Genomic DNA, 22,917 nt, shown 5'->3' with positions numbered 1-22,917 from the left:
TGAATAGGAGGGGCATTGAACTAGGTGACCAGGTGGATGAAGTTTTGGGAAAACTACGGGGGAGAGCTCGTGATGTTGTGACCATTGGGCTCCGCAGTCAGCCCTCCTTAGACTTAAAGTCAGGCCCTCAACCTGTGTTTGACATACTTAAGCAGCACTTCAGTGACTCTGTGACCTCATTTATGCCCCTTGCTGACTTTTATGACACAAAGCCTCGACCCACTGAGACTGCTGTTGACTACTGGATTCGGCTTAACAAAGCCATTGACATTGCTGTAGATGGACTAAAGAGACAGGGAAAGACCCTCGACAATCCTTCCCGTGAAGTGACAGTCATGTTTATCACTCACTGTCCTGATACTGAGTTGTCTCTAGTCTTCAGCTGCAAGCCACTGGAGGAGTGGACTGCCACTGATGTTCAGGTGCGGTTGGATGAACACCACAGGAAGAGGCGTCTCCAGCAGCGTCAGTCTTCGCACCCAGCTGGTAGCCAGCACCCCAACCAAGCGGCGAATGTTTTGCAGTGCCATGTCCAGTCTGCTGGGGGAGCTCCTGCACCGCATCCAGTTACGACCGGCGGAACGTCGCAATCTGAGGGGCAGTCACTTGAACATGTTATCGCTCTCCTTGAGCGGTTGCTGCAGCGAGAAGCTTTCCATCATTCCAGGCTGCCAAGGTCAGGTACTGGTAACCGCAACAGGTCTCGGGGTCCCTGTGCCATTTGTGGGAGTGATGAACATGACACCATGTCTCACTGCAGGAGAGAGCGTCTGTGTTTTCGCTGCTATGCTGCTGGACATCAGGCTGTGACCTGCCATACTGCTCCTCCTGCTGACTCACCTGCTGCTCAGCCTGGTGGCTCCGACCAGCAGGGAAACTAGCTGGCCCACATGAGCAGGGGAGTAGTGTAGGGCCAGAGGGCATTTCCCCACATGATCTTGATGATGTTGACCTTGAGTCAGTGTACTCACAGTTCTGCTCCTTAACAAGTGCTGGCTCCACTGTGATTATTCAGAACACACAAAGACTGTCTGCAACTGATAACCTATTTCACACTGATGCGCTGATCCAAGACACCATGACGCTTCGAGCTATGCTTGACAGTGGTTCGATGGCCTGCTCCTTGAGCTCTCGTGTGCTCCCTCTCCTGACACAGAACAATGTTATTTCCCCTGACTCTATTCTCCCCACATCGGTTGTTCTTATTGGATGTGGAGGTTTAACAACAAAACCTGTTGGTGTGTGTGAGCTACGGATGAGGGTGCTTGACTGTTGCTTTTTAGTTCCAACACTCATCGTGGAGGGCCAAAGCGATGATCTCATTCTTGGCAGCAATGTCATAAAACACCTCATTCAGATGCTGAAGCACTCTGGAGACTTCTGGGAGAAAGTGTCTCTCTCAGACCAGGTTCCTGTGGAGGAGGGTGGCCTGCTGCAGTTGTTGACCGCTGTGGAGACATGGAGAGGCGATGAGTGTCCTGATAAGGTGGGTACTGTCAAACTCAAACATGCAGTGACCCTGGAACCCATGACAGAACACCTGGTTTGGGGTCGCTTACCTGCTCATGTATGTCTCTCAGCCGGTAGCACAGTGGTAGTGGAGCCGAGTGAGTCGCGAACAGTGCCACGCTCAGTGATGGTGGGCCGTGTTGTGACACCACTATGGGGCAATGGGTGGGTCCCAGTGAGAGTCATTAACCCCTCTCCTAGACCAGTGACTTTGAGACGCAACTGCAAGATTGCCGACGTGTCACCGTGTGTGGCACTGGAAGACTTTGACATTGACTATTTGTATGCAACTGACTCACCTGATAAAGTGAAATGTACTGTGACAAAGACAGCTAACAAGTCTGACACTGCCAGTGAGAAGAGCTTGACTGTTGACTCTGACTGTGCTGCTCGCCCGCCCCTTAGTTCCACTCTCTCTGACCTGGGTCTACAAGACATTGACATTGATGCAACTCACCTGTCCCCCTTCTGGAGGGCAAAGCTGGTTGACCTGTTGGCCAAGTATGAGTCCATTTTCTCCCGCCACAGGCTGGACTGTGGTAAAGCCAAGGACTTTGTCCACCGTATCCGACTGAGTGACAGCAAGCCTTTCAGACTCCCCTATCGCCGACTGTCTCCATCGCACTATGAGAAGCTGAGAGTGGCTTTGAATGAAATGGAGGAGCGTGACATCATAAGGAAGTCTACGAGTGAGTATGCGTCACCTCTCGTTCTTGTCTGGAAAAAGAACGGCGACCTACGGCTCTGCACTGATTTTCGGTGGCTGAACGCACGCACTGTTCGTGATGCGCACCCCTTGCCTCACCAGGCTGACGCCCTAGCCGCCTTGGGGGGGAATGCGTTCTTCTCAACCATGGATCTGACTTCTGGATATTATAATGTGGAGGTCCATGAGGAGGACAAAAAGTTCACTGCATTCACCTCCCCATTTGGACTGTATGAATACAACAGACTCCCGCAGGGTCTTTGCAACAGCCCAGCCACGTTCATGAGGATGATGATGACAATCTTCGGCGACCAAAACTTTCTGAGCCTCCTGTGCTATCTTGATGATATCCTTGTGTTCGCCCCCAATGAACAGCTGGCGTTGCAGAGATTGGAGATGGTGTTTGGGAGGTTAAAGGCGCACAACCTGAAGCTAAGCCCCAAAAAGTGTCACTTCATGAGACCTTCAGTGAAGTTCTTGGGGCATATTGTGACAAAGGATGGGATTTCAACTGTTCCAGAGAAGGTCAAGGCTATTGTCAGCCTGCAGGAGAGGGATTTAATGGTGGAGGGCACTGACATTCCTTCCCCCACCAAAATTAGATCTTTCCTGGGCATGGTGGGGTTTTATCAGCAGTTTTTTGAGGGGTACTCTGGCATTAGCAAGCCTTTATTTGCACTGACGAGTGGTGTGAAGGGGCCACGACGTACCAAGGGTAGGAAGAACCCTGCTGTGTCTCGGGTCCTCTCCTCTGCTGATTGGACTCCTGCCTGCAGCGAGGCTTTCAGGAAGCTTAAGCAAGCTTTACTTGACAACGTCACTCTTGCTCACCCTGATTTCAGTAAGCCATTCCTCCTGTCAGTCGATGCCTCTTCCAACGGTCTTGGGGCAGTGTTGTCTCAACTGGTTGATGGTGATGATGTTGCGAGGCCCATCGCATTTGCCAGCAAGTCACTGAATTATGCCCAGTCTCGCTACCCAGCACACAGGCTTGAATTTCTCGCACTCAAGTGGGCTGTGTGCGACAAGTTCAGCCACTGGCTGAGAGGCCACCAATTCACTGTATGGACCGACAATAACCCGCTCACTTACATTCTCAGTAAGCCGAAGCTGGACGCTTGTGAACAGAGGTGGGTGTCAAAACTGGCTCCATACGACTTTAACATCAGATACATTCCTGGTCCTAGGAATGTGGTGGCGGATGCCCTCAGCCGTGAGCCTTTTGTGCACTCCAGCGTGCTCCATCGACTCACAACAGTCCCCTATGGTGCGCTGATGGAGGAAGCAGATGCCTTAGAGCCTGACTGTGTGCAGGAAGCTTTTAGGTTGTCCTGTGATCCACTGAGCCATCTGCAGGATCACCCCTTGACTGTGGCCGTCAACAGTGCAGCAGCAGTGCCCCAGCATCCACCTATCTCCTCCGAGGCAGTGTCTGCTGTTTTGGAACATTCCCTGGAAAGTGACCGATTGCCCCCTCATGCGCTCTGCTTACCGCAGCTCACTCAGTCACTCCTGCCATCTGAGCTGTCTGATTTCCGTCCTTTGCCCAAAACCAAACTGATGTCGCTGCAGCGTGGCGATCCATGCTTGGGCCGAGTGCTCTACTTTGTGGAGCGCCAGAGGCGGCCATCAAGGCGTGAACGCCCACAGGAGTCTGCTGAAGCCTTGCGGCTTCTCCGACGTTGGGAGCAACTTACCATCAAAGCAGGCGTTCTGTACTGTACTTCAAAGGATGCTGTGACAAAGAGAAAGACTTACCGGTATGTTGTGCCTACCAACCTGAAAGATAAGGTCCTGAAAGGTATCCATGATGAGGCAGGCCACCAAGGTCAGAGGAGGACGCTCTACTTGGCTAGACAGCGGTTCTACTGGATTGGGATGGAGAAGGATGTCAAGAATTATGTGCAGTGCTGTCGGCGCTGTCTGGTCAGTAAGTCTCCTGAGCCTGAAGCCAAGGCACCACTCGAGAGTGTCAAGACCTCCAGACCTCTTGAGCTGGTATGCATTGATTTTTGGTCAGCTGAAGACCCATCCAACAAGTCCCTAGATGTTCTAGTTGTGACTGACCATTTCACTAAGCTAGCTCAGGCCTACCTCTGCCCCAACCAGTCCGCTAAAGCTGTCGCTCATCAACTCTGGAACAACTTCTTCTGTATCTATGGCTTCCCAGAGCGAGTGCATTCAGATCAAGGTGCGAACTTTGAGAGCAGCCTGATTGCTGAAATGCTCCAAGCTGCTGGTGTGGAAAAATCACATACAACACCTTACCATCCCATGGGCAATGGAGCAGTCGAAAGGTTCAATCGCACTCTTGGGAACATGATCAGAGCCCTTCCACCCAGAGCCAAACAGAAATGGCCCCAGCTCCTGCGTTCACTCACCTTCTCTTACAATGCGACTGTCCATGAGACCACAGGCTTTGCTCCCTTTCTGCTGATGTTCGGCAGAGTTCCCAGGTTGCCTGTTGACCTGATGTTTCAGTCTGTGCTTATGGATGAACAAGTGGTGGATTATGGTGTCTATGTGCAGTGCCTCCGACGTGATCTGGCGGAGGCTATCAGGATTGCTCAGATTTCAACCACAAAACAACAAGAAAAGCAGACTGAGCTTTACAACCGCAAAGTGAGGGGTGCACCTGTGGAGGTTGGGGACAGAGTGCTGCTGGCGAACAAGGGTGAACGAGGTCGGAGGAAGCTGGCTGATCGCTGGGAGGCACACCTGTACACTGTTGTGGGGAAGCAGGATAACACTCACACCTTCAGACTCAGGAACTGTACAACTAACCAGGAGAAAGTGGTTCACAGGAACCTTATCATGCCCGTGAACTTCCTGCCGGTTCCTGCTGACTCCGAGGATGGTGTCTCCATTATCAGTGACCTGACAGATGGGACTGTGGATGAGTCTGTGATGGGTGCGGGACATGTTGGGTCGACTGCTCTTCCGGATTGTGGATCGGAGGACAGGACTGTCTATTGGATATCTCAGCTCCCAGCCTCCCCTGATGTTCGGTCGACGACGATGGACGTTGTGGATGGACATGACCGGGCCAGATCAGACACTTCTGGTGAAACTAACCCTGACAGTCACAATGACAGTAGACTTGACAGTCCAGATCAGACCAGGTCTGATGAACCAAATCAGTGTGACTCGTGTGGTCCTGCCGTTGATGCTGACCGTTCTGTGGACTTACCTGACTCTCAACCTGCTGTCTCTACTCTTCCTGATGACTTGTTGCCTCCTGATGCTGGTGCTGTTGTTGCATCAGACACAGAACAAAACCTTTCCTGTGACAGACTGCAGAGAAGGCAGACTAGGTATGGGAGAGTTGTTAGACCAGTAGTTAGACTTATTCAGAACATGCACCAGAGAGTTCTTGCTGGTCGCTAAGGTTATTTTGTGTATTGGCCTTGTATATGTATATGTGTTTTTGGCCTGTATGTTCCTTCAATTTTGAGGAGGGTTTGAGTCATAAATTTTTTTTTTTTCTTTTCTATGACATTCTGTCACCTGCGTGTGACTACAGGTGTGTATGTCCTGGTGGTTGGAGATTTGTGCTGTTGTTTTTTTATTGCATGATGTCTGAGTGATTTAACATGTATATGGGCATGTTTTCCTATGGGTGGCGGAAGGCTTTGCAACCCTTCCCCATTCTAATTCTTCAGGAATGGTCTTGTGACTGGTATACTGGGTATCTGTGATTTTGACAGCACTGTACACAATTTTTTTTTTTTCTTTTCAACTCTCTTCCTCCTCTGGTTATGTTTTTGGTACCTGGTATGTTGTTGTACGGATGGTTGCTCTGTCTGCTCTCATTTTGTATCTTGTGTATTTGTTTATTTATTTTTTTGGTTTGTATGGGCAAGTGGAGATCAGTAGGGGGGAGTGTAACGGAGTTTATATGTGATATCGATGATTCCACTTGCCATACCTTTCACACTGTTTTATTTTACCGATTACTTTTATGGAATGGTCCTACGGTCTTTGAACGCAACGCCCCCTGCAGACCTGGGTTGTGCACCCCAGAGCAGCAACAGTTGTGCTGCGCTGTTGACCTGGTAGGTGCACATGTTGGGAGCTCTGTTGCTAGCAAGCATTATTCCTTTTATTTTTTATATCCAAATGTTTTTTTATGTTATCCTTTGTAGAATATCAGCTTGCGATCAGTTGAGCATGTTCTTGTGTAGAAGTGACCGTGTGAAACGCACTGTTTGTGCCGCAACTAGTGTAATGCGGGTTTTAGCTAACTTGTGCTGTTTTTTTGCGCTATATTCCCAGTGTGAGAGGTATGTGTGTGGATGAGAGGCAGACCAACAGTAAAATACCATTTCTTCTATCAGGTACGGGTTTTATTATTTTAATTGATTATTTTTTTGTTTATGCTATGTACTGTAAGCAACAGTTGTGCTGCGCTGTTGACCTGTGTGAGAGGTATGTGTGTGGATGAGAGGCAGACCAACAGTAAAATACCATTTCTTCTATCAGTGAACCGGCTTCTTCATTTTACACAACGCAATGAGAGAGTACACAGCCGCTACACTAGCGCCAGTAAAATTGGCTCTCATTTTATTTAGTCAAAAGTAGAAAGAAAGTGATGGTAAGAGGGATTAGTGACATTTTATACATTACAGGAATTCAGATCAAATTAGTCAAGGCAGATTTTTTTTTTATCTCCTCACATATTAACTTGGAACACTGTTCTGCATTTATGCCACAGCGAGCATGAATGTAGCATCACTCAAATAATAAGTCCAGATCTATAATCAATGTGTTATGGTGTTTGATTTTATGTTTTAGTGTGTAATTTTGGCTCCACTCCCTTTTTTTCTCCAGTGAAATGTGAAAATTTCTGGGTTAAACATTCAGAGATACGCAAATAACAACATCAAGCCGCATCAAAATTAATATCACAAGCTGGCCAGTATGCATTGCAAAAAAAAAAAAAAAAAAAAAAAAAAAAAAACAGGTCATCTTACAGTATATGTAGTGTTCCTAATGTACTATTCACCAGTATTTCTCAGTAACTAAATTAAGACATGCTTGCAACCTGTGTATGTCATTAACAATAATGAGCCTGACAACCTGTAGATTCAATCACATTTGTGAAAAAAACCCTGATTGTAGGATTAAATTAATGTTTGTTTATAGAAAATGTTGGATTTGATTTTTGTAATCAATAAAAAGACTTGTTTGAGGGGAATAAAGATTGTCCTGGCATATGCTCCATATGCTTGTGCTTAGGACTTGGAAAGTTTCAAGCTGGGATTGCCAACTAATGACCAAAATGCATTCTGGTGTTTTTACATTGCCAAACACGGAGGCCTGCTTTTCTCTATAACCCAGCACCTTTGGCCTGCTGATGTGGTGACAATCTAGTAACATTAAAGAAAAAAATTTATGCGCAGAGAATTCGGAGTGTGCTGCCAAGCTGACGTGATGTCAAACTCAGGCTATGTCGACTGTGTCGGACTTTCCGAAATGAAATTCTGGTTTGAATAAATTCAGTAGTAGAGGAATGCTCCTCGGGCTTCTAGTCTGTTTGGTGGAGGCACTCATTGGGGGTGTGCGGTGCCCATGTATGAATACAACAAAAAAAGAAGAATCCCAATGCATTTTCTTATATTGTAAAATATATTTGTATTTACTGGATTAAGTCAATGAAACTATGGCCACTCTTAGCCTTGGTGTTGCCTTGAGGTTTTTTTTTTTTTTTTTATTGTTTTATTGTTATTTATTGTTTCATACATGGACACCCCACATCCCCAACAAGCACCTCCACCGAACAGACTGCAAGCCTAAGGAGTGTTCCTCTACTAATGAATATGGATTAAATAAAAAAAAAAAAAAAAGAAAAGAAAAAAGTTTGAAAGTGTGAGATCTGGGAATGAATGAATTGTGTGTGTGAAACGGCAGCATTGCAGGTTTGCAGGTTTGGACAGCCTATTATTTACCACTCAAGGAAGAAGCAAGGAAGTTATTGTGGCACAACAGAGACATGGGGCTCAAGCGTCACAGCTGGCTCCTCACACAAAGACACATGGAGTGACAAGAGTGGAGGAGGACGCTGAGAAGGAGGAGGAGTGAGACCTCACTCTCTCTCTCCGTCTCTCTCTCTCTGTCTCTCTCTCTCTCTCTCTCTCCATTCCTCTGACTAGACTGGGGGAGGACACAGAAGAAGAGGCGCAATATTTCTTTGTCTCTCTTCACTGCTCCTTCAGTATGTCTCTCTTCCATCTGTCTGTCCAGCACCTTAGACAAACAAACAGACAAACAGCAGGCAGGAATGCATTAATACTGTCCCCGTACCGTCTCTCATTAAGCTCCGTACGATGATAGACAGCTTATGGAAGTGAGAGATAGAGACGAAAAATTCCTCTCTCTCCCACTCTGCTTTTCCTGGAATCACACCTCTTCAGTCAGACATATATCCATCCCATCATGTTATAGCCTGAGCATGAGAGAAGACATGTAATTGTATGACAGATGGCAGATTATACAAACCCTCATTAAACTAGCTGATTAGGCTAAGATCTAGATCATATGAACCTTGTCTTACAATTTTTGCTGCTCCCCTTCGTGTGAAATGAGTTCTCATTATCTCTCCGTATAAGATTTTTCTTTCACATCTCTTTACCTTTGAGGAGCCCTGTCCTCTCTCTGCCTACCTACCCCACTTTCCACACTCTTTTCCTCTTTCTTTTGGCACTCAACATAAGTTATGAGCCGAACGGGGTGAGATAGGGAGGGAAATACTATCTTAACGCCCCCGATAAATTCAGCAACATTTCATGAAACAGCAGCATGTGTGTAAGCAAAAACAGTTTCCAGAGAAGCACCATAGTGGGAATACAACACGTTACTTCATATCCATTGTATGATTTTTCATTCAGAACATACATTGCAAAGTGGCAGCTCAGTTCAGCCGCAGTATACATTATGACGCATCATTCAAACAGTGTGCTTTAATGCCTCGGGGGAGTGAGGTGTGCAGGATTGTATAGGCCGCGATGTGCCTTTGCCAGGAACATCATGTCTCAGTTTTCTCATCCAAAGGGGATTTACAGTGTCAGGCGATTCGACTGCTCGTCAGTGGGTGCGCCGGGCGGCCGTTTGTCAGTGCCAGGCTGCCAGCAGGAAGGCAGAAGGCTGCACCAGATTTCTAGAAGGGAGATAGTCTCCCATAGGAGAGAGGGAGAAAAGAGCGAGTCTGATCTGTGCTCGGGATGATAGCGCGTCCAAATGGATGAGGGAGAGGTGATATTGGAGAGTAGAGGAGACAGTTCTGTTACGACAAGCTCACAGAAACATGTATGATGAGCAAATGTTGTGTGATCTGGGCAGTCATGGTGTGTGTATGTGTGTCTGTGTGTGTGAGCTTTCAGCATACAAACCTTCTTTCTCTTTAACCCTTTCTATCGATCAGATGTTATCTTGCACAGCCACCTTGCTCTGTTCCTGTCTCTCGTTGTCATTCTCTTGCTCTCTTCCTCACTTTTCATATTCACCAGATGACATTGGTTCCCCGTTTCCCCATTTGCCCCCCCTCCCCTCTTATTTAAGGGCAGCCAGAGCTCCATGCGATGTATTGCTGTGAAACGGTGGAAGCTTAAAGCTATATATAGGACGGTCTTTGGGAAGTCCACTGGTGTGTGATGAGAGAAGGGAAGAGGTGGATGGAGGTAGAGATGAAGATAGAGAGAGACAGGGAAGGACAAAAGGACGCTTACTCTGGAGAGACTTCAAAGAGGAAAAATATGGCGATCCTTTTACTATACACAGGGCATCCGCATATCTTTAAAAAGAGTTTTCCTTTAAAGTAAAAACACAAAAAACAAAAACAGAGAACAACAAGCCATAAGGGTTATTCTCAGTTATGTTTTTTTTTTGGTTTTTTTTGGATGAAACAACAAGCAAAATAAGCCAAATATCATGAAAATATATGATTTGGACAGCCAGTAGAGCCAGTTTTACCTGCTTTTTTGTAAATATACAGTTTATGCACCACCAGTTGTTCACGTTATGTATGTTGACTCTTAGATTACTGCTGGACAGGTTTATAACAATATGACAAAAGTTTTTATTGATTTTATTGCATCTGCTCAAATAAAAAACAGTTGGGTGTCATGTCCTCTTTCTTATACTGCAGATTTATTGTTGTAAAAGTCCTATTTGCTGTGTTCCTTTGAAGATACTCAGTTATTGGCAGTTTTTTTTTTTTTATTTTGGTGGTGAAATTGGTCTCAAATTCAGTTCCAAGTAGCATCAAAAAAGTCTCTATACTCTCCAAAATGCAATTATATCCTGTGTGTGCTGCAGTATATTACTGTGTATATTGTTGTATATTAGCTTTTAGATTGAACTGAACTGTTTTGCCTGTAATTGTGTCCTCTGTGCCTTACACAGAGCTGCAGATTAATGTGAGCAGTTTGATAAACTCTGAGGGAGTTAATGTAATGGCCCTGTGTTCCTGTCCAGTGAACAAATAGAAAAGGAGAGAGATCCTCTTGGCACGAGCAGCTAGTGCTCCTCCTCTCTGTCTTTGGCTGTGGCTCCCAGCAAGTAGGCCAGCAGAGAGCCACTTGGTGTGCCATGATATCCGTCTCACTGTACTACAGAATTACTCTGGGACATGCTACCTCACGTTCAGTTGCCAACTGGCAGTTTGTTTGTTTGTTAGTTACTCTGTCTCCATTTTAACTTCTAACAACTCCTTGTGACCATTGGAGTATTTTGTTGATGTTATGGTGTGCCTGTACTTTTTTACCGGCTATTTATGAACTTTTTTATCCAATCATTGTTTGTTGTACTGACTTGATTGGACGGAAACCTCTGGCCATCTTGTCCTCATGTGGCTACAACTGTGTCATGGTTCTTCACTTAAGAGGCATGGATATTATATATTGTATGGACTATTAACCTCGCAGTTACATTTAATATAATTGCCACCACTCACCTCTCCTCCAGACTGCTCTGGATGCCTTCGGCTATGTCAAAACATTGTCAAACTCGAGGGTCGGATCTCCAAGCTCTACCAAATCCAAGAAGATGAGCGACTCCTGGACTCATTGGCCACAGAAGCATCCTGCATTGCTGATTACAACACCACACTTCCCTGGCTTGGTTCCTTGGAGCTGAAGCCGCCAACAGTCAGGCCGATCCATGAGGATGCCTCCTTGCCCAGGGTTGGAGCCAAACCCAAGACATGGATCTGCTCCACGCTTGATCTGTTGCACATTCATTTGTCATCTGGGGTGACAAGAAACAAGTTCCTGTACTGCCCTACTGGGGTTTCTCCAGCTGAGTAACAGGTTTGATGTCCTGCACAAGCTGGAGCAACACCTGTCTGCTGTCAGCGTGTATCCCACAGCTAAGCTAGTGACACTGCCGACAAGGTTGAGTAGTTTTGGTGCCAGTCCCAATTTAGGGGGAGGAGCCCCTGGACTGGCAACACCAGTGGCTTTGGTCTCCATGGGTTACACCGGCACTCCACCTCCAGGGTGACCAGCTTCCATAAGACCACGCCCACATCAGGCCACAACTCCTGGTCACTGGTGACTCCATCATCAGGAGTGTTAAACAAGTTCAGCAATAACGTCTTGTGTCCTGGGTGCCAATGTCCACGATATGCAGGACAAAGCTACTGAGTCCCTTTCAAATGAAATGGACATTGCCAAGGTCATTGTACACGGGGGTACAAATGACATCCCTAAGGAGTCGCCTGAATTACAGAAAAGTGACTTTGTGCACTTGTTAGGCTCACTAAAGAGGTCTGTGAGGCACATTTATGTGTCTGGCTCCATTCCCTCCTGTGGCCGTGGTGTTGGCTGTTTCAGCAGCCTACTGTCACAAGACACCTAGCTCTCATCAGCCTGCGCTGCCCACAGCGTCTCATACACTGAAAATTTCAGTCTCTTCTGGGAACGCAGACAGTTATTTAGAAACGATGGCATACATCCTAATTGGCTGGGGGCGAAGCTCACTATCCTTAAATATCGTACTGTGATAAATTTCGAACTGTGTCGCCCACCTCAGCGCTTCTCTCTCGTACAGCCAAAACAAACAGCCACCACTATTGACTTCCCCGGGGTCCTAGCGCCAGTAAAATTGGCTCTCATGCTTCTCTTCCTTCGCTTATGTGGAGGACCGTCTACCAACCTTATAGATCCCGCTATTCCTGATGGCTCTTTTTATAATATACCAACAAGTAGTTTTGGACTTGTGAACTCCTCTTGCAATATAAATGCCAGTAGTTCCAGCTGCAATGCAGACAGTTCAGCAATCCCCTCCTCCTACAACTGCCTAGAGCTCCCCCTGATGGTCATCTCTTGCCTCTACAATCCCTCTCATCTGCAATATCAGGCTGTTTTGTCCCGTGTGGCCACTGCGGAGAGCTAATACTTGTAACCTATGTTGGATCAGCTGTGTATCTGCCCCTGTGCTGGCAGATCTGAGTAACACACCAAAAATGTCCCTCTGAATGCAAGGTCACTTTGTAACAAGTCATTCATAATTGATGATGTGATTGTTTCCAATTGCCTGAACTTTCTTAGGGCAACTGAGACATAGTTTTCTCCAGCAGACACACCTGTTTTAGTAGAGGCTACCCCCACTGATTTGAAATATTTCCACCTTCCTTGACCCTTTGGGTTTTTTGTAAGAAATATTTTAAGTACCCTCTTATTTCTTTTGACAATTTTATATTGTTTGAAGTCCTATGCTTTCTCATTACACGTTCTTTTCCTTTCTTTGTGCATTTTAATTTATACACCCCCAAAGTATAATAATTTTATCACAGAATTTTCTGAACTCATGTCTGTTGTCTTATCCAAGTATGACAGAGTATTTATTTTTGGGTGATTTTAACATCCATGTTTGTTGTTCTGTGTACCCCATGTCTGGTGAGTTCCTAGATCTAGATCTAGTTGAAATATTTCAACCTCTTACAGTTCCAGTTGAAAAAGCTACACATTTCAAATGTCATATCCTTGTCTTGAACCTAGAGTTAGTGGATGTCTTTGTATCTGACCACGAAACTGTTATTTTTAAACCAACTCTACCTTCTCCTATTTCAAAACCTCACCCCATCACATTGTCTCGCATTTTTACTGCTGATTCTGCAGCTAAGCAATTAAGTTTTTTGTTTGTTGGTTTGTTTTTTAAAGCAACATTAACCTGTATTGGTCATTTTATTCATTTAATTATTACCAGTTCTTTAATGTATTGTAATTTTCCAACTTGTTTTAAATATGCAGTCATTCAGCCTTTATTGAAACATGTGATCTAGATCAATTATTACTCAATAATTACAGACCAATTACTAAATAATCACTGCAACTCAATTATTATCTTTTATGAATAGTAATGATATTTTTCATTGATTTCAGTCAGGTTTTAGAGCTCACCATAGCACAGAGAGTCCTCATGAAGATTTCTAATGATTTGCTTTTAACAGGTCACTGTACAGCTCACTGTCAAGTCCTGGTGCTTTTAGATTTGAGCACTGCCCTCACCACGAACGATCACTCCATTCTCCTGCACCATCTAGAAACCTGGTTTGGTATTAAGGCATCTGCTCTACAATCTACAATCTACAATGTTCATACCTCTCTAATAGACTCTTCTCTGTTGGCATAAAAAATGGCTGTTTCTCTTTGCCCATTGAAATTGTGGCATTCCTCAAGGCTCTGTCATTGGCCCACTGCTGTTCTCAATTTACATGCTTCCTTTCTGCCAGATCATTCAGATTGATAGTATATCCCACCACTGTTACGCCGAAGACACATAGTTATATGTCTCACTTTAAGTGAACAAATCCGTTTGCCTGCCTCAGTGATGTTAAATGTTGATTGTCCTAAAACTTTTTTAAAATTGAATCATGATAATTCTGAGGTCATTGTCTTTTGGCCCACAAATTCCACCAGCCTGCATCACATCAAGCTTGGTTTTCCTGACTAAGCCTCAGCTACTTCAATGCACTTTACGCAGGCATCAGTCAGCTCCCTTCACCCACTCCAACTGGTACAGAGCGCCGCTGCCTGGATTTTAACTGGCACTAAGTAATATGAACATATTATTCCACTGCTTGCCAGCTTACACTGGCTGCCTTTTACATTCAGTATTGATTTTAAAATTTGACTTATCTCTTTTAAAGCATTAAATGGCATTGCTCCTTACAACAAGGACTTGTTAACCTCCTATATGCCTGGGTGCTCAGTTAGATTGGTAAATGGGGCTATCCTTGTTATTCCCAGGTCTCCTAGAGCCCCCAAATTGTGGAACAGTCTGCCTATCAAGATCAGACAGGCAATATCTTTAGAAATCTCAGATTTCTTAAAACATTCTTGTTCCTTTTTATTCACCTCTGTTTTATGATCTTGGTTTGTTTTTCTTTTGTTTTAATTATTTTTTCTTTCTGTTTAGCACTTTGTAAATTTGTTAAGAAAAGTGCTATATAAATCAATTTTAGCATGATTATTATTATTATACTGCACCTGTAGTCACAGCAATGTTAAGATCCTACAATGGATAGTCGCCTCTAACGCTATGTCGCTGACTAATAGAGTTTTATTTGGGCTCCTGTCATCCAGCCATGCTTAAGTCCCCACTGCAGGTGCTGTGTTCACTCGAGTTTGTGTCACTACAGGCTTGTCAGGCTGATTCTGCCCGGTGGTGCTTTGATCCTGGCTGCTATTGTTTCCTGCACCACCCTCTCTGTGGATTTGACTACTTGTCCATGGTGATGAGCAGGACAGAACAGCAACAAATATGTCTCTGTCTTTGGACCAAGGAATAGAAGACTAAAGAGAAATGGAGGCAGGCAGCGGTGGTGATTCTTTCTTCTCTTCAGCCAATTACTGAATGCGTATGGGAGCTGGCGAGCTCTTAAAGCTGTCACTTGGAAAGACACACACCATCACAATGCAGCCTACCTTGGTCCACACACACACACACACACACACACACACACACACATGCAAACATGCACACACATGCAGACACACAGAAAAAAAGTACACAGGCTGCCATCTCTATACAAACTGTGTTAATGAGTGTGTCATTTTATCACATGCCCAGAAAGAGTGAGAGAGGGAGAAAAAGGAAAAGAAATAGAGAGAGGCAACAGTGGGAACTGACAGCAGACAGCTGAGCTCAGGGAAACTAAAGACACAGAGGAGAGAAACAGACAGCTTTGGCAGCACACAGACAGCGATGCAAGGATGGAGCTTCAGAAATGGAGAGGTCAGAGGGAAGAGAAGCGGAGGGGAGGGGGGACAAACATTAGGGATAGTGCAGCTGAAGGCTTTGAGGGTGTAGAGACAGATGCAGCACTTAAACTATCAAGAGAAAGACAAATGACATAATAGCAGAGAGGCAAATCAAATTTGACAGTGAGAAGTAAAGTGTGGAGAGGAGGGGGATAAGATTAAAAGCCCAATCTGGGATTTGAGAACGGCGCCCCCTATGCTCCCTTATGTGACCGGGGATAATCTCGCGATGGAGGGGGGTGGGATTCAGATTCTTTAGTGGTGGGATTACTAAAAAGTGCTGCAATCCAGGTTATAAAGGATAAATTTCAGTGTCAAATATACAGTGGAGAGGTATTAGGGGAGTGGAAGAAAACCAGAGACTTGAAAACCACCAATCAATTCAAGAGTGACAGGGAGCTGCCATTCTTTCTGTTGTATTTGTAGGCTCAGTAAAGTCAAAAAATGTAGTCCCAGTTGGACACCGGAGCGAAACATTTTTATAACTCTCACTGGACAGTTTATTAGACATGCTCTGCCTTCTCTTTTCCTGTCAGATCTGGACGTTGTGAAGCACAGTTTGCTGTAGTGGATCAGGAAGCAGAAATTACAGTAACACTTACTGTAGCTTGAAGATTACATTGATTACATTTTGCACACCCTCATCCACTCACACGGCTTAATTTTCCCTTCTTGACGTGAGCCCAACAAAACAATGAAATACTCCACTCGTCCACCAGTTTATAAACCTGCAGATGTAAACAAACTCTTGCTCGTGTTGTAATACTCCATGCAACCGCTGCACTCTATGAGCAAAATCACTTCCGGATTGGTGCTTTGAGTTAAGAGTGAGTAAAGCAGAATTTGAGAAACACAGAAGCTTCTTTCCTGCTTCATAACTTTCAGTTGGGGCCGGAGCACAGGCAGGCCACTCACAGAGCCCTGTCTCCCCCAAAATAAAGCCAATTATGCTTAAGTAACCCCCCAGCAGCAAGCAGACTCCTCTCTTTACAGACTGTGGTCTCTGCAGGGCTACACAGGGAAATGTGCGTGTATAATTAGAGACTTTTAAAGCTACCCGCTAATTCCTGTTTGACAAGGAGAGGGGTGAGGAGGGGGTCAGGGCAAAATAAAAAGGCTTGCTTTTAAAACCCCACAGGAAATCTATTAAAAGCTTTTTACATATGGCATATTTACACAGAGACTAGTGCCTTCTGCTAAATCTCCCTAACCTCACCGCGCCTCGTGCTCCCTCTTGACTTTCTGCCACTCCCTTCTCACCATCAATCTGTCTTGTTCACCTTCTTGACTTCTCTCTTTTTCCACAATTTCTTTCTGTCTGCCCCGCTGTTCCCTTGCCCCTCATTTTGCATGAGCTCATGGACACATCACAAAAGGAAAACACATAAACATACAGACACAAAAACACACACTGACTCAAGCTCGAGCATTAGAATCAGTAGTCCTAAAGCACTGGACTGGCATATTTAGACAACAAATATCTCATGTTTAATTCATGAGCCATAATTGCCTTGGTGCTGTCAGTGTGGAGTGCTTAGCTGACTGGATGGCGCCAGTATAGAAATGAAAAGGACCCCTTCAGGTCAGGCCATCTGTTAGTATGTCTGTGTGATACTGATGTAACAAGACACTCTCCATCAACTTCCATCCCCTTAAATGTAGATGTAGATGCGGGATAGCAGGCAGAGAGATGTTTACCATGCCCTGAAATGCTTAGCGCTCTCACCCCTGTAAACACTGGGATGAGGGGACAATGGTATTTGTGGCTGTGTGTGTGTTTGTTTGCGTTACAGGTCACTGAGTAGGTGTATCGCCCTTTAGATTGATTGATTTGACAGCTCGCACATGTGACTGTGGAGCTAGCGGCCTCACTCAGACACCGAAAGGCCTTCCTGTATCAAATGAAACAAGGTCAATGTGGTGAAACACGCTTTTGCTTTGATCCAACTGGGGAACCTTGTAGCGCTGTTTCATAATCACTTTGTGAAGGCCAGCTTTCTACTGAAGTTCCCTGTGATGTTCTGAATATCTGTCACTGCATTATAGAGGCTGCCTGCCAGGACTGCTGTCACGCTTCAAATGATAGTAAGCGTGTATACATGCACACACACACACACACACACACACACAGGCTACCGCGTTTGAGCGTTTTGGTACAGTTGCTTGATCATCCTGTACGACATCTTCAGAGTTCAAAGGTCGTAAAATTACTGAGACGGAAAGCAATCAGTGTGCATGACAACCTCCTAAAGCATCATGCTTTCCTTGCTTTGTGTGTGCGTGTGTGTAGGTGTGTATGTGTATTCATGTGTGACCATGCATTTGCATTTGTAGTTGTGTTTCTACCATCTCCTCCTTGCCCCTAGGCCACACTTGACTGGGGTGTAAAAATGAGATTTTTGCAGGTCTACCACATAAAGGGGTTATTACAGCATCCCTGCTGTGTGTCAGTGTGTGTGTTTGTATGTGTGTGTTGTGCAAATCTACACACACTTTCTGAAGCATGAAAAACGTGTGTGACGTGTGTAAGTAAGGATGTGTGAATTTATGATCGTGTGCCCTCATATGTATATGTTGACACATATGCTATTTGCGCTTTGCTGCAGAATGTGACACAAAACACTCCAAACGCTGCGTAAGTTTGACACAGAATTTGCTGGAGAGTCCTATCTCCGGGTGTGTGAGCAATCCCATTTTTATGTCTGTGTGTGTATGTGTGTGTGTGTTGAAACTATTCCCTAAGGCAGCGCAGTTTTCACCATCTGTCCTTGCTGTGTCCTGTGTTTTCCCTGTGTAATTCAGACAAATGTCAGGCTATGGGCTAGGGATGAGCTCTGACAAACTGCTCCAGACATTCTCACTTCACACTCCCTTTACACTCCTTAGTTCACTGTCACACTCTCTTTTTCCAGGACAGTGAGGACAAGACAGTCTGAGGTCACAACACATTTAGGACGTCTATACAACTTTTATTTCAAACTTCATGTGTTTTCGTCAAAACGTCTTTTCTCCTGTAAGGTGGCGGCACGTCAGAAATTGCATGAATTGTCCATCACCAAGACTGCTGGCTCGTACGGTTCTTTCAGTCACAGTGGCAGCTGCCTCGGTATAGCTGGAGTGGTGAGGCAGATCATGTCTCGGGAACACTCCTGTATGCACTAACATCTTTCCTCTCTTTGTGTGTTGGCAGTACAAAGGCCAGGCCAACCTGCATGTGTTTGAGGACTGGTGTGGTGCATCTATTGCCCAGCTCAGAAAGAACCTGCACTTTCCTCTCTACCCACATGTAAGTATTACGGAGCATCTTGCCTCCAACAGCGACTAACTCTCTTTCTGTTGCTACATTTTGTATTTTAATAGTTTTTGTTTAGTTTCTGTTAAAATTGCTCATGCTTTATGCATAGAAAATGTCTATTTAAGAGGTATCGTATCAAAATTAATGGGTCTGTCACATTTTTAAAGAAGCTGCCTGGCACCTTGGTACCTAGTTAGGAAGCCTACCTAGGTACCAAGGTGCTACCGTCCTTATTAGGAAGCTATATTGTCCAAATAATTACATGAATTTAGACAACCTAACCAGTGTGACATACTGACAGCTTGCTAGGAAATGTTGAGTGAGGCTACTTCTGGTGGCATGACTTGCAGCTATACAAGGAAAGTTACACAGTACAACCAAAAAAGAAAAAAAAAAATGTAACCCAGTTCTCCTATTTATTGATGAATTCAAATCAGAATTAATAAATAATAAATTTATGTTAAGTGAAGTTTAATTTCAAACTCTGTGCACAACACTTCCATCCGTCATTGAAATAATGAGATGTCAGGGGTTTTCTGGATGCCTGCATGGTCCTATAAGATATCCTGTGCAGCGAAGATACCACTTGATGTTTCCTTAAAAAATTGCCAATTCAAGGAAGGTTCCTTGAATTTCTTTCCGTGTAAAATATGTATTTCATGCCGGCTGCTGTAATCAGACATGCCTATATTTCCTAAAATGCTACCTAAGTTGGAAGCTTCCTTGTAAGTGAGGCAGACCCAGTGTGCTGTCAGTGTGATCCAGGCCATTACATTAATGTCTGGTTTCTCTTGCAGACAAGAACCATAGTGAAGAAGCTGGCGGTGGCTCCTAAGTGGAAGAACTATGGCCTGAGAATATTTGGCTTCCTTCACCCTTACAGAGATGGTAACTAGCTCATCATATTAGTCAGTCCGTCCCCAGAGGCTCAGAGCCCCAGAGCATGTGTCCTTTGGCAGGGTAGACAATTTCCCATGACCCTTTAATCCAAGTGTTGTAGAGCCACTAATATGGTGGATATTCATATTTTTATTAAAGCCGACTGCCTGAGACATTATAGCTAAGTCTCTGCAGTAGCCCCACTGTATTCCTGTATCCTTACCCCAGTTGCTATGGTAACGGGAAAGCCTTAATGCCTTAGTGCCCTTAGACAAATTGCACAATATGACGTTATTAATTAGATTATTATTCATTTTGGCCTCTTGTGTATCTTGCAAGGTTATTAAGGTCGTACTCTTCAGTATGTAGGATCTTAATAAGTGCAACAACAAGCACCCTTCATTTCGCTCTCACATCATAAAGTTTTAGAATCTATTTTGCTTTTATTGAGGGCAGCGGATATTTCGCCAGCACCAGCCCCCATCATTGGTCCAGTGCAGTATAATTGACTTTCTGGTGTTAATCACCGTAGGCGACAAATTAAATTCCCTCTTTGATTTGGATGCCTTGCTAAGGTTTTTCACGGAATCACTTTTTGGAAGAGTGACTCTTTTGGCTAAGTCTCACTGACCTTTGTAACACCTGGGATCCCAATGAATTTAGCCATCTGCAAATGTTTGGGAACCTGTCTGGAGTTGGACTTAGCTCTTATGATCCTAAATGTTTGGGAAGTGCAGCTGCCCGATCAAACAGCAGACTCATTCTCACAAAACAACAATCGGGCCACCTGTCTCAGGCACACCCAGCAGCACAAAATCTGTGGTCCACATCCAGCCTTGATTCACCAGCAGTTGAACTGTGGCCTATGAGCTTTGAGCGTGGATACACCTGAGTGAGAGCGTCCCAGATGTAAGCACAGTCAGAGGCTGGAAGGCAAGGGCGCAGTCCAACCGTGGGCTGAATCTCATTCTACAGACTGCAGACTGAAACGACACACTCATTCTCAACTGCAATGGCTACATCCACGCAAGCAGACGCAAATTCAAGTGCACCAAGACTCAAAGTTCACAAGAGCAGAGACTTTTGTCCAAGTCGGACTCATTCAGCCACAGACTGATGTTACCTGCTGTGGAGACAAAGCATATATAAATTAACTGACGGGCGTTTTGCAGCTGCCACTGGCTAATATGTCATATAACAAAACGACAAATAGGGCCAACCCTCCCTCAAGCCATCACAGCAACAATTAAGTGAAATCTGAAGCTTGTAAAGAAGAAAGTGACACGTTCGATATAAGACCAGAAAAATAGGCTGAAAATAGCTGAATGTTTTGACTGAAAGTTCAATAAGCTAAGTTGCCACACAGCAAATACTTGTCCAGCGGGTAAATTTGGAGTTCCCTGGATTAGAAAGGCTAGAAAAAGTTTCAGATGTCTCAGTATGACCTTTATCCTTGCCATAGGCTTGTAGTGTATCAGCAAAAAGGTCACTGCTTTGTCATCAGGCTGGATTAAGTCCGATAAACACATCAGGTCCCTTTACACCTGTGATCAGCAAAAACCTTGTGTCCACATGATGTTGAGATTTAACCAGGTTACATTTACATTTACTATCAAAATGCATGTCACAGGAGTATGCCTGCACACAAATGTGGGCTTGCCTTGCACAACATAGGCTGCCACACACATTTCCCTGCTCCTTATCACCTCATCCATCGAAAGGATGGCAATCAAATGGCAAGTCATGTTGTTGTATGCAGGTTTTAAAAACAGAAGAAGGAAATATCTCAGGAACAGGTTAAGATATTGGCAGTAACTATAAGAAGAAGGCAGTTTTATGTCGCTGTCACCGCTATTAACAGTTTACTAAGACCAAACAGTGCATGCTGACCGTGCACATGTATTCTGAATACTTTTAATACTATTTCTGCCTCTTGTCTGCTTCACTTGCACTTCCTGTTTAGATCTGAGTGCAAATGTTCATTCCCATTTGCATAGTTGTTTAATGTGAAATGGAAATGCGATTGCAGTTACACTTTGATGTCAGTGTGGCCAAGCCTGTCATCTCTGACCACTTCCCGAGGCAGTATGGGCAATCAGATCGTGGGGATTTATACCTAGAGTTTTTTTTCCCCTTATCTTGAATATGATCCAAATCCTCAAGAAGCATGTTAAAGCTAAGTTTAAAGAGGGTCACACATATCTGGGAACACACACTCACACACTCAAACACATTCACACTTTGATCATGTTTTTCCCTCCAGGTGATTTCCAGTTCTCGGTGTCGTCTGATGATAACTCAGAGTTCTGGCTGAGTCCTGATGAGAGCCCTCTCAACGCCAGGCTGCTGGTCTATGTAGGACGGGTAAGCGCTGAGCCTGGTGTGCCTCATTCTTGTTTAATACCCATACTACACTTAAGAGCCTTGTCATTGAACTCAACAAGGTCCCGATGTTCCCTATTCTTTCTGATGTTCAGCAAGCTCAGTAGCAAGACATTTGCAAATGGATGCACTTCCACAGTTTTGACTAATATTGCTCGGCAACAAAGTTTTACTGGAGGAAGAAACTGAATCACTGGAGGCTGAAAATAGTTCCAAACTCCTCAATGTCATGACTTAAATAGCTAAAAGCCTTTGTATAATGTATACCTCGGGGGAAGTGCCTCCACAGTGCAGTATGTACAGGGAAACCAAACCCTTATACTACATAGGCACTTCATTGTCTGATATGATACTCAGACTTCGATAACTAAAGCAGGGTGACTCATGGTTCTAAATTGGACCTTATGGACACACACACACACACACACACACACACACACACCATGAGGAGGTCTAACTCTACCAGAGCTCAAGTGATGTCTAAAATGAATAAAGCGAACAGTGCACTCAAATTGCAAAAAAAAAAAAAAAAAAAAAAAAAGGTATTCACCCCCTGCCCCTTGTGCAGTTTATCCACCCGGACAGTTTCTGTGTGATTTGGCGAAGTTTACAGTCTGTCGCAGGCACCCAAGCACAATAGTGCTGGATGGGTATTTGTTTGTGGAGCTCAAACAGTCACAAATTTACATGTGAAAAGCTCTTTCCGGAAACAATGACACACATACCCGACATACACAGCCCTTGAGGGCAAAGAGTTTAGTTGGGAACTAGTTCCTGCCAGTGAACACCAGCCATGAGGGCAATGTTACAGATGCATAGGTATAGTTTGTTTGTGTTCTACCGCAAGAAATAGTTCCTAGCAAAACCCATCGCGTCCAAAAGCT

The 22,917-nt window shown here is 44.7% G+C and overlaps 1 protein-coding gene across 1 annotated transcript in view; it reads left to right on the top strand.

Annotated features, from left to right (window-relative positions):
- The window catches only part of b4galnt4a (beta-1,4-N-acetyl-galactosaminyl transferase 4a), a 184,718-nt gene that overhangs the window by 100,530 nt on the left and 61,271 nt on the right, over positions 1-22,917 (top strand). Inside the window, exons 4-6 of the mRNA XM_030054584.1 lie at positions 18,668-18,763; positions 19,570-19,660; positions 21,915-22,015. Coding sequence (XP_029910444.1) covers positions 18,668-18,763; positions 19,570-19,660; positions 21,915-22,015 — 288 coding nt within the window. The remainder of the gene's footprint in view (positions 1-18,667; positions 18,764-19,569; positions 19,661-21,914; positions 22,016-22,917) is intronic.

This window comes from Myripristis murdjan, chromosome 6, assembly GCF_902150065.1.
Source record: "Myripristis murdjan chromosome 6, fMyrMur1.1, whole genome shotgun sequence".
In the NCBI taxonomy this organism is placed as follows: Eukaryota; Metazoa; Chordata; class Actinopteri; order Holocentriformes; family Holocentridae; genus Myripristis; species Myripristis murdjan.
Note: the sequence above shows the minus strand (reverse complement) of the source record. Positions and strands in the feature narration are given on the sequence as shown.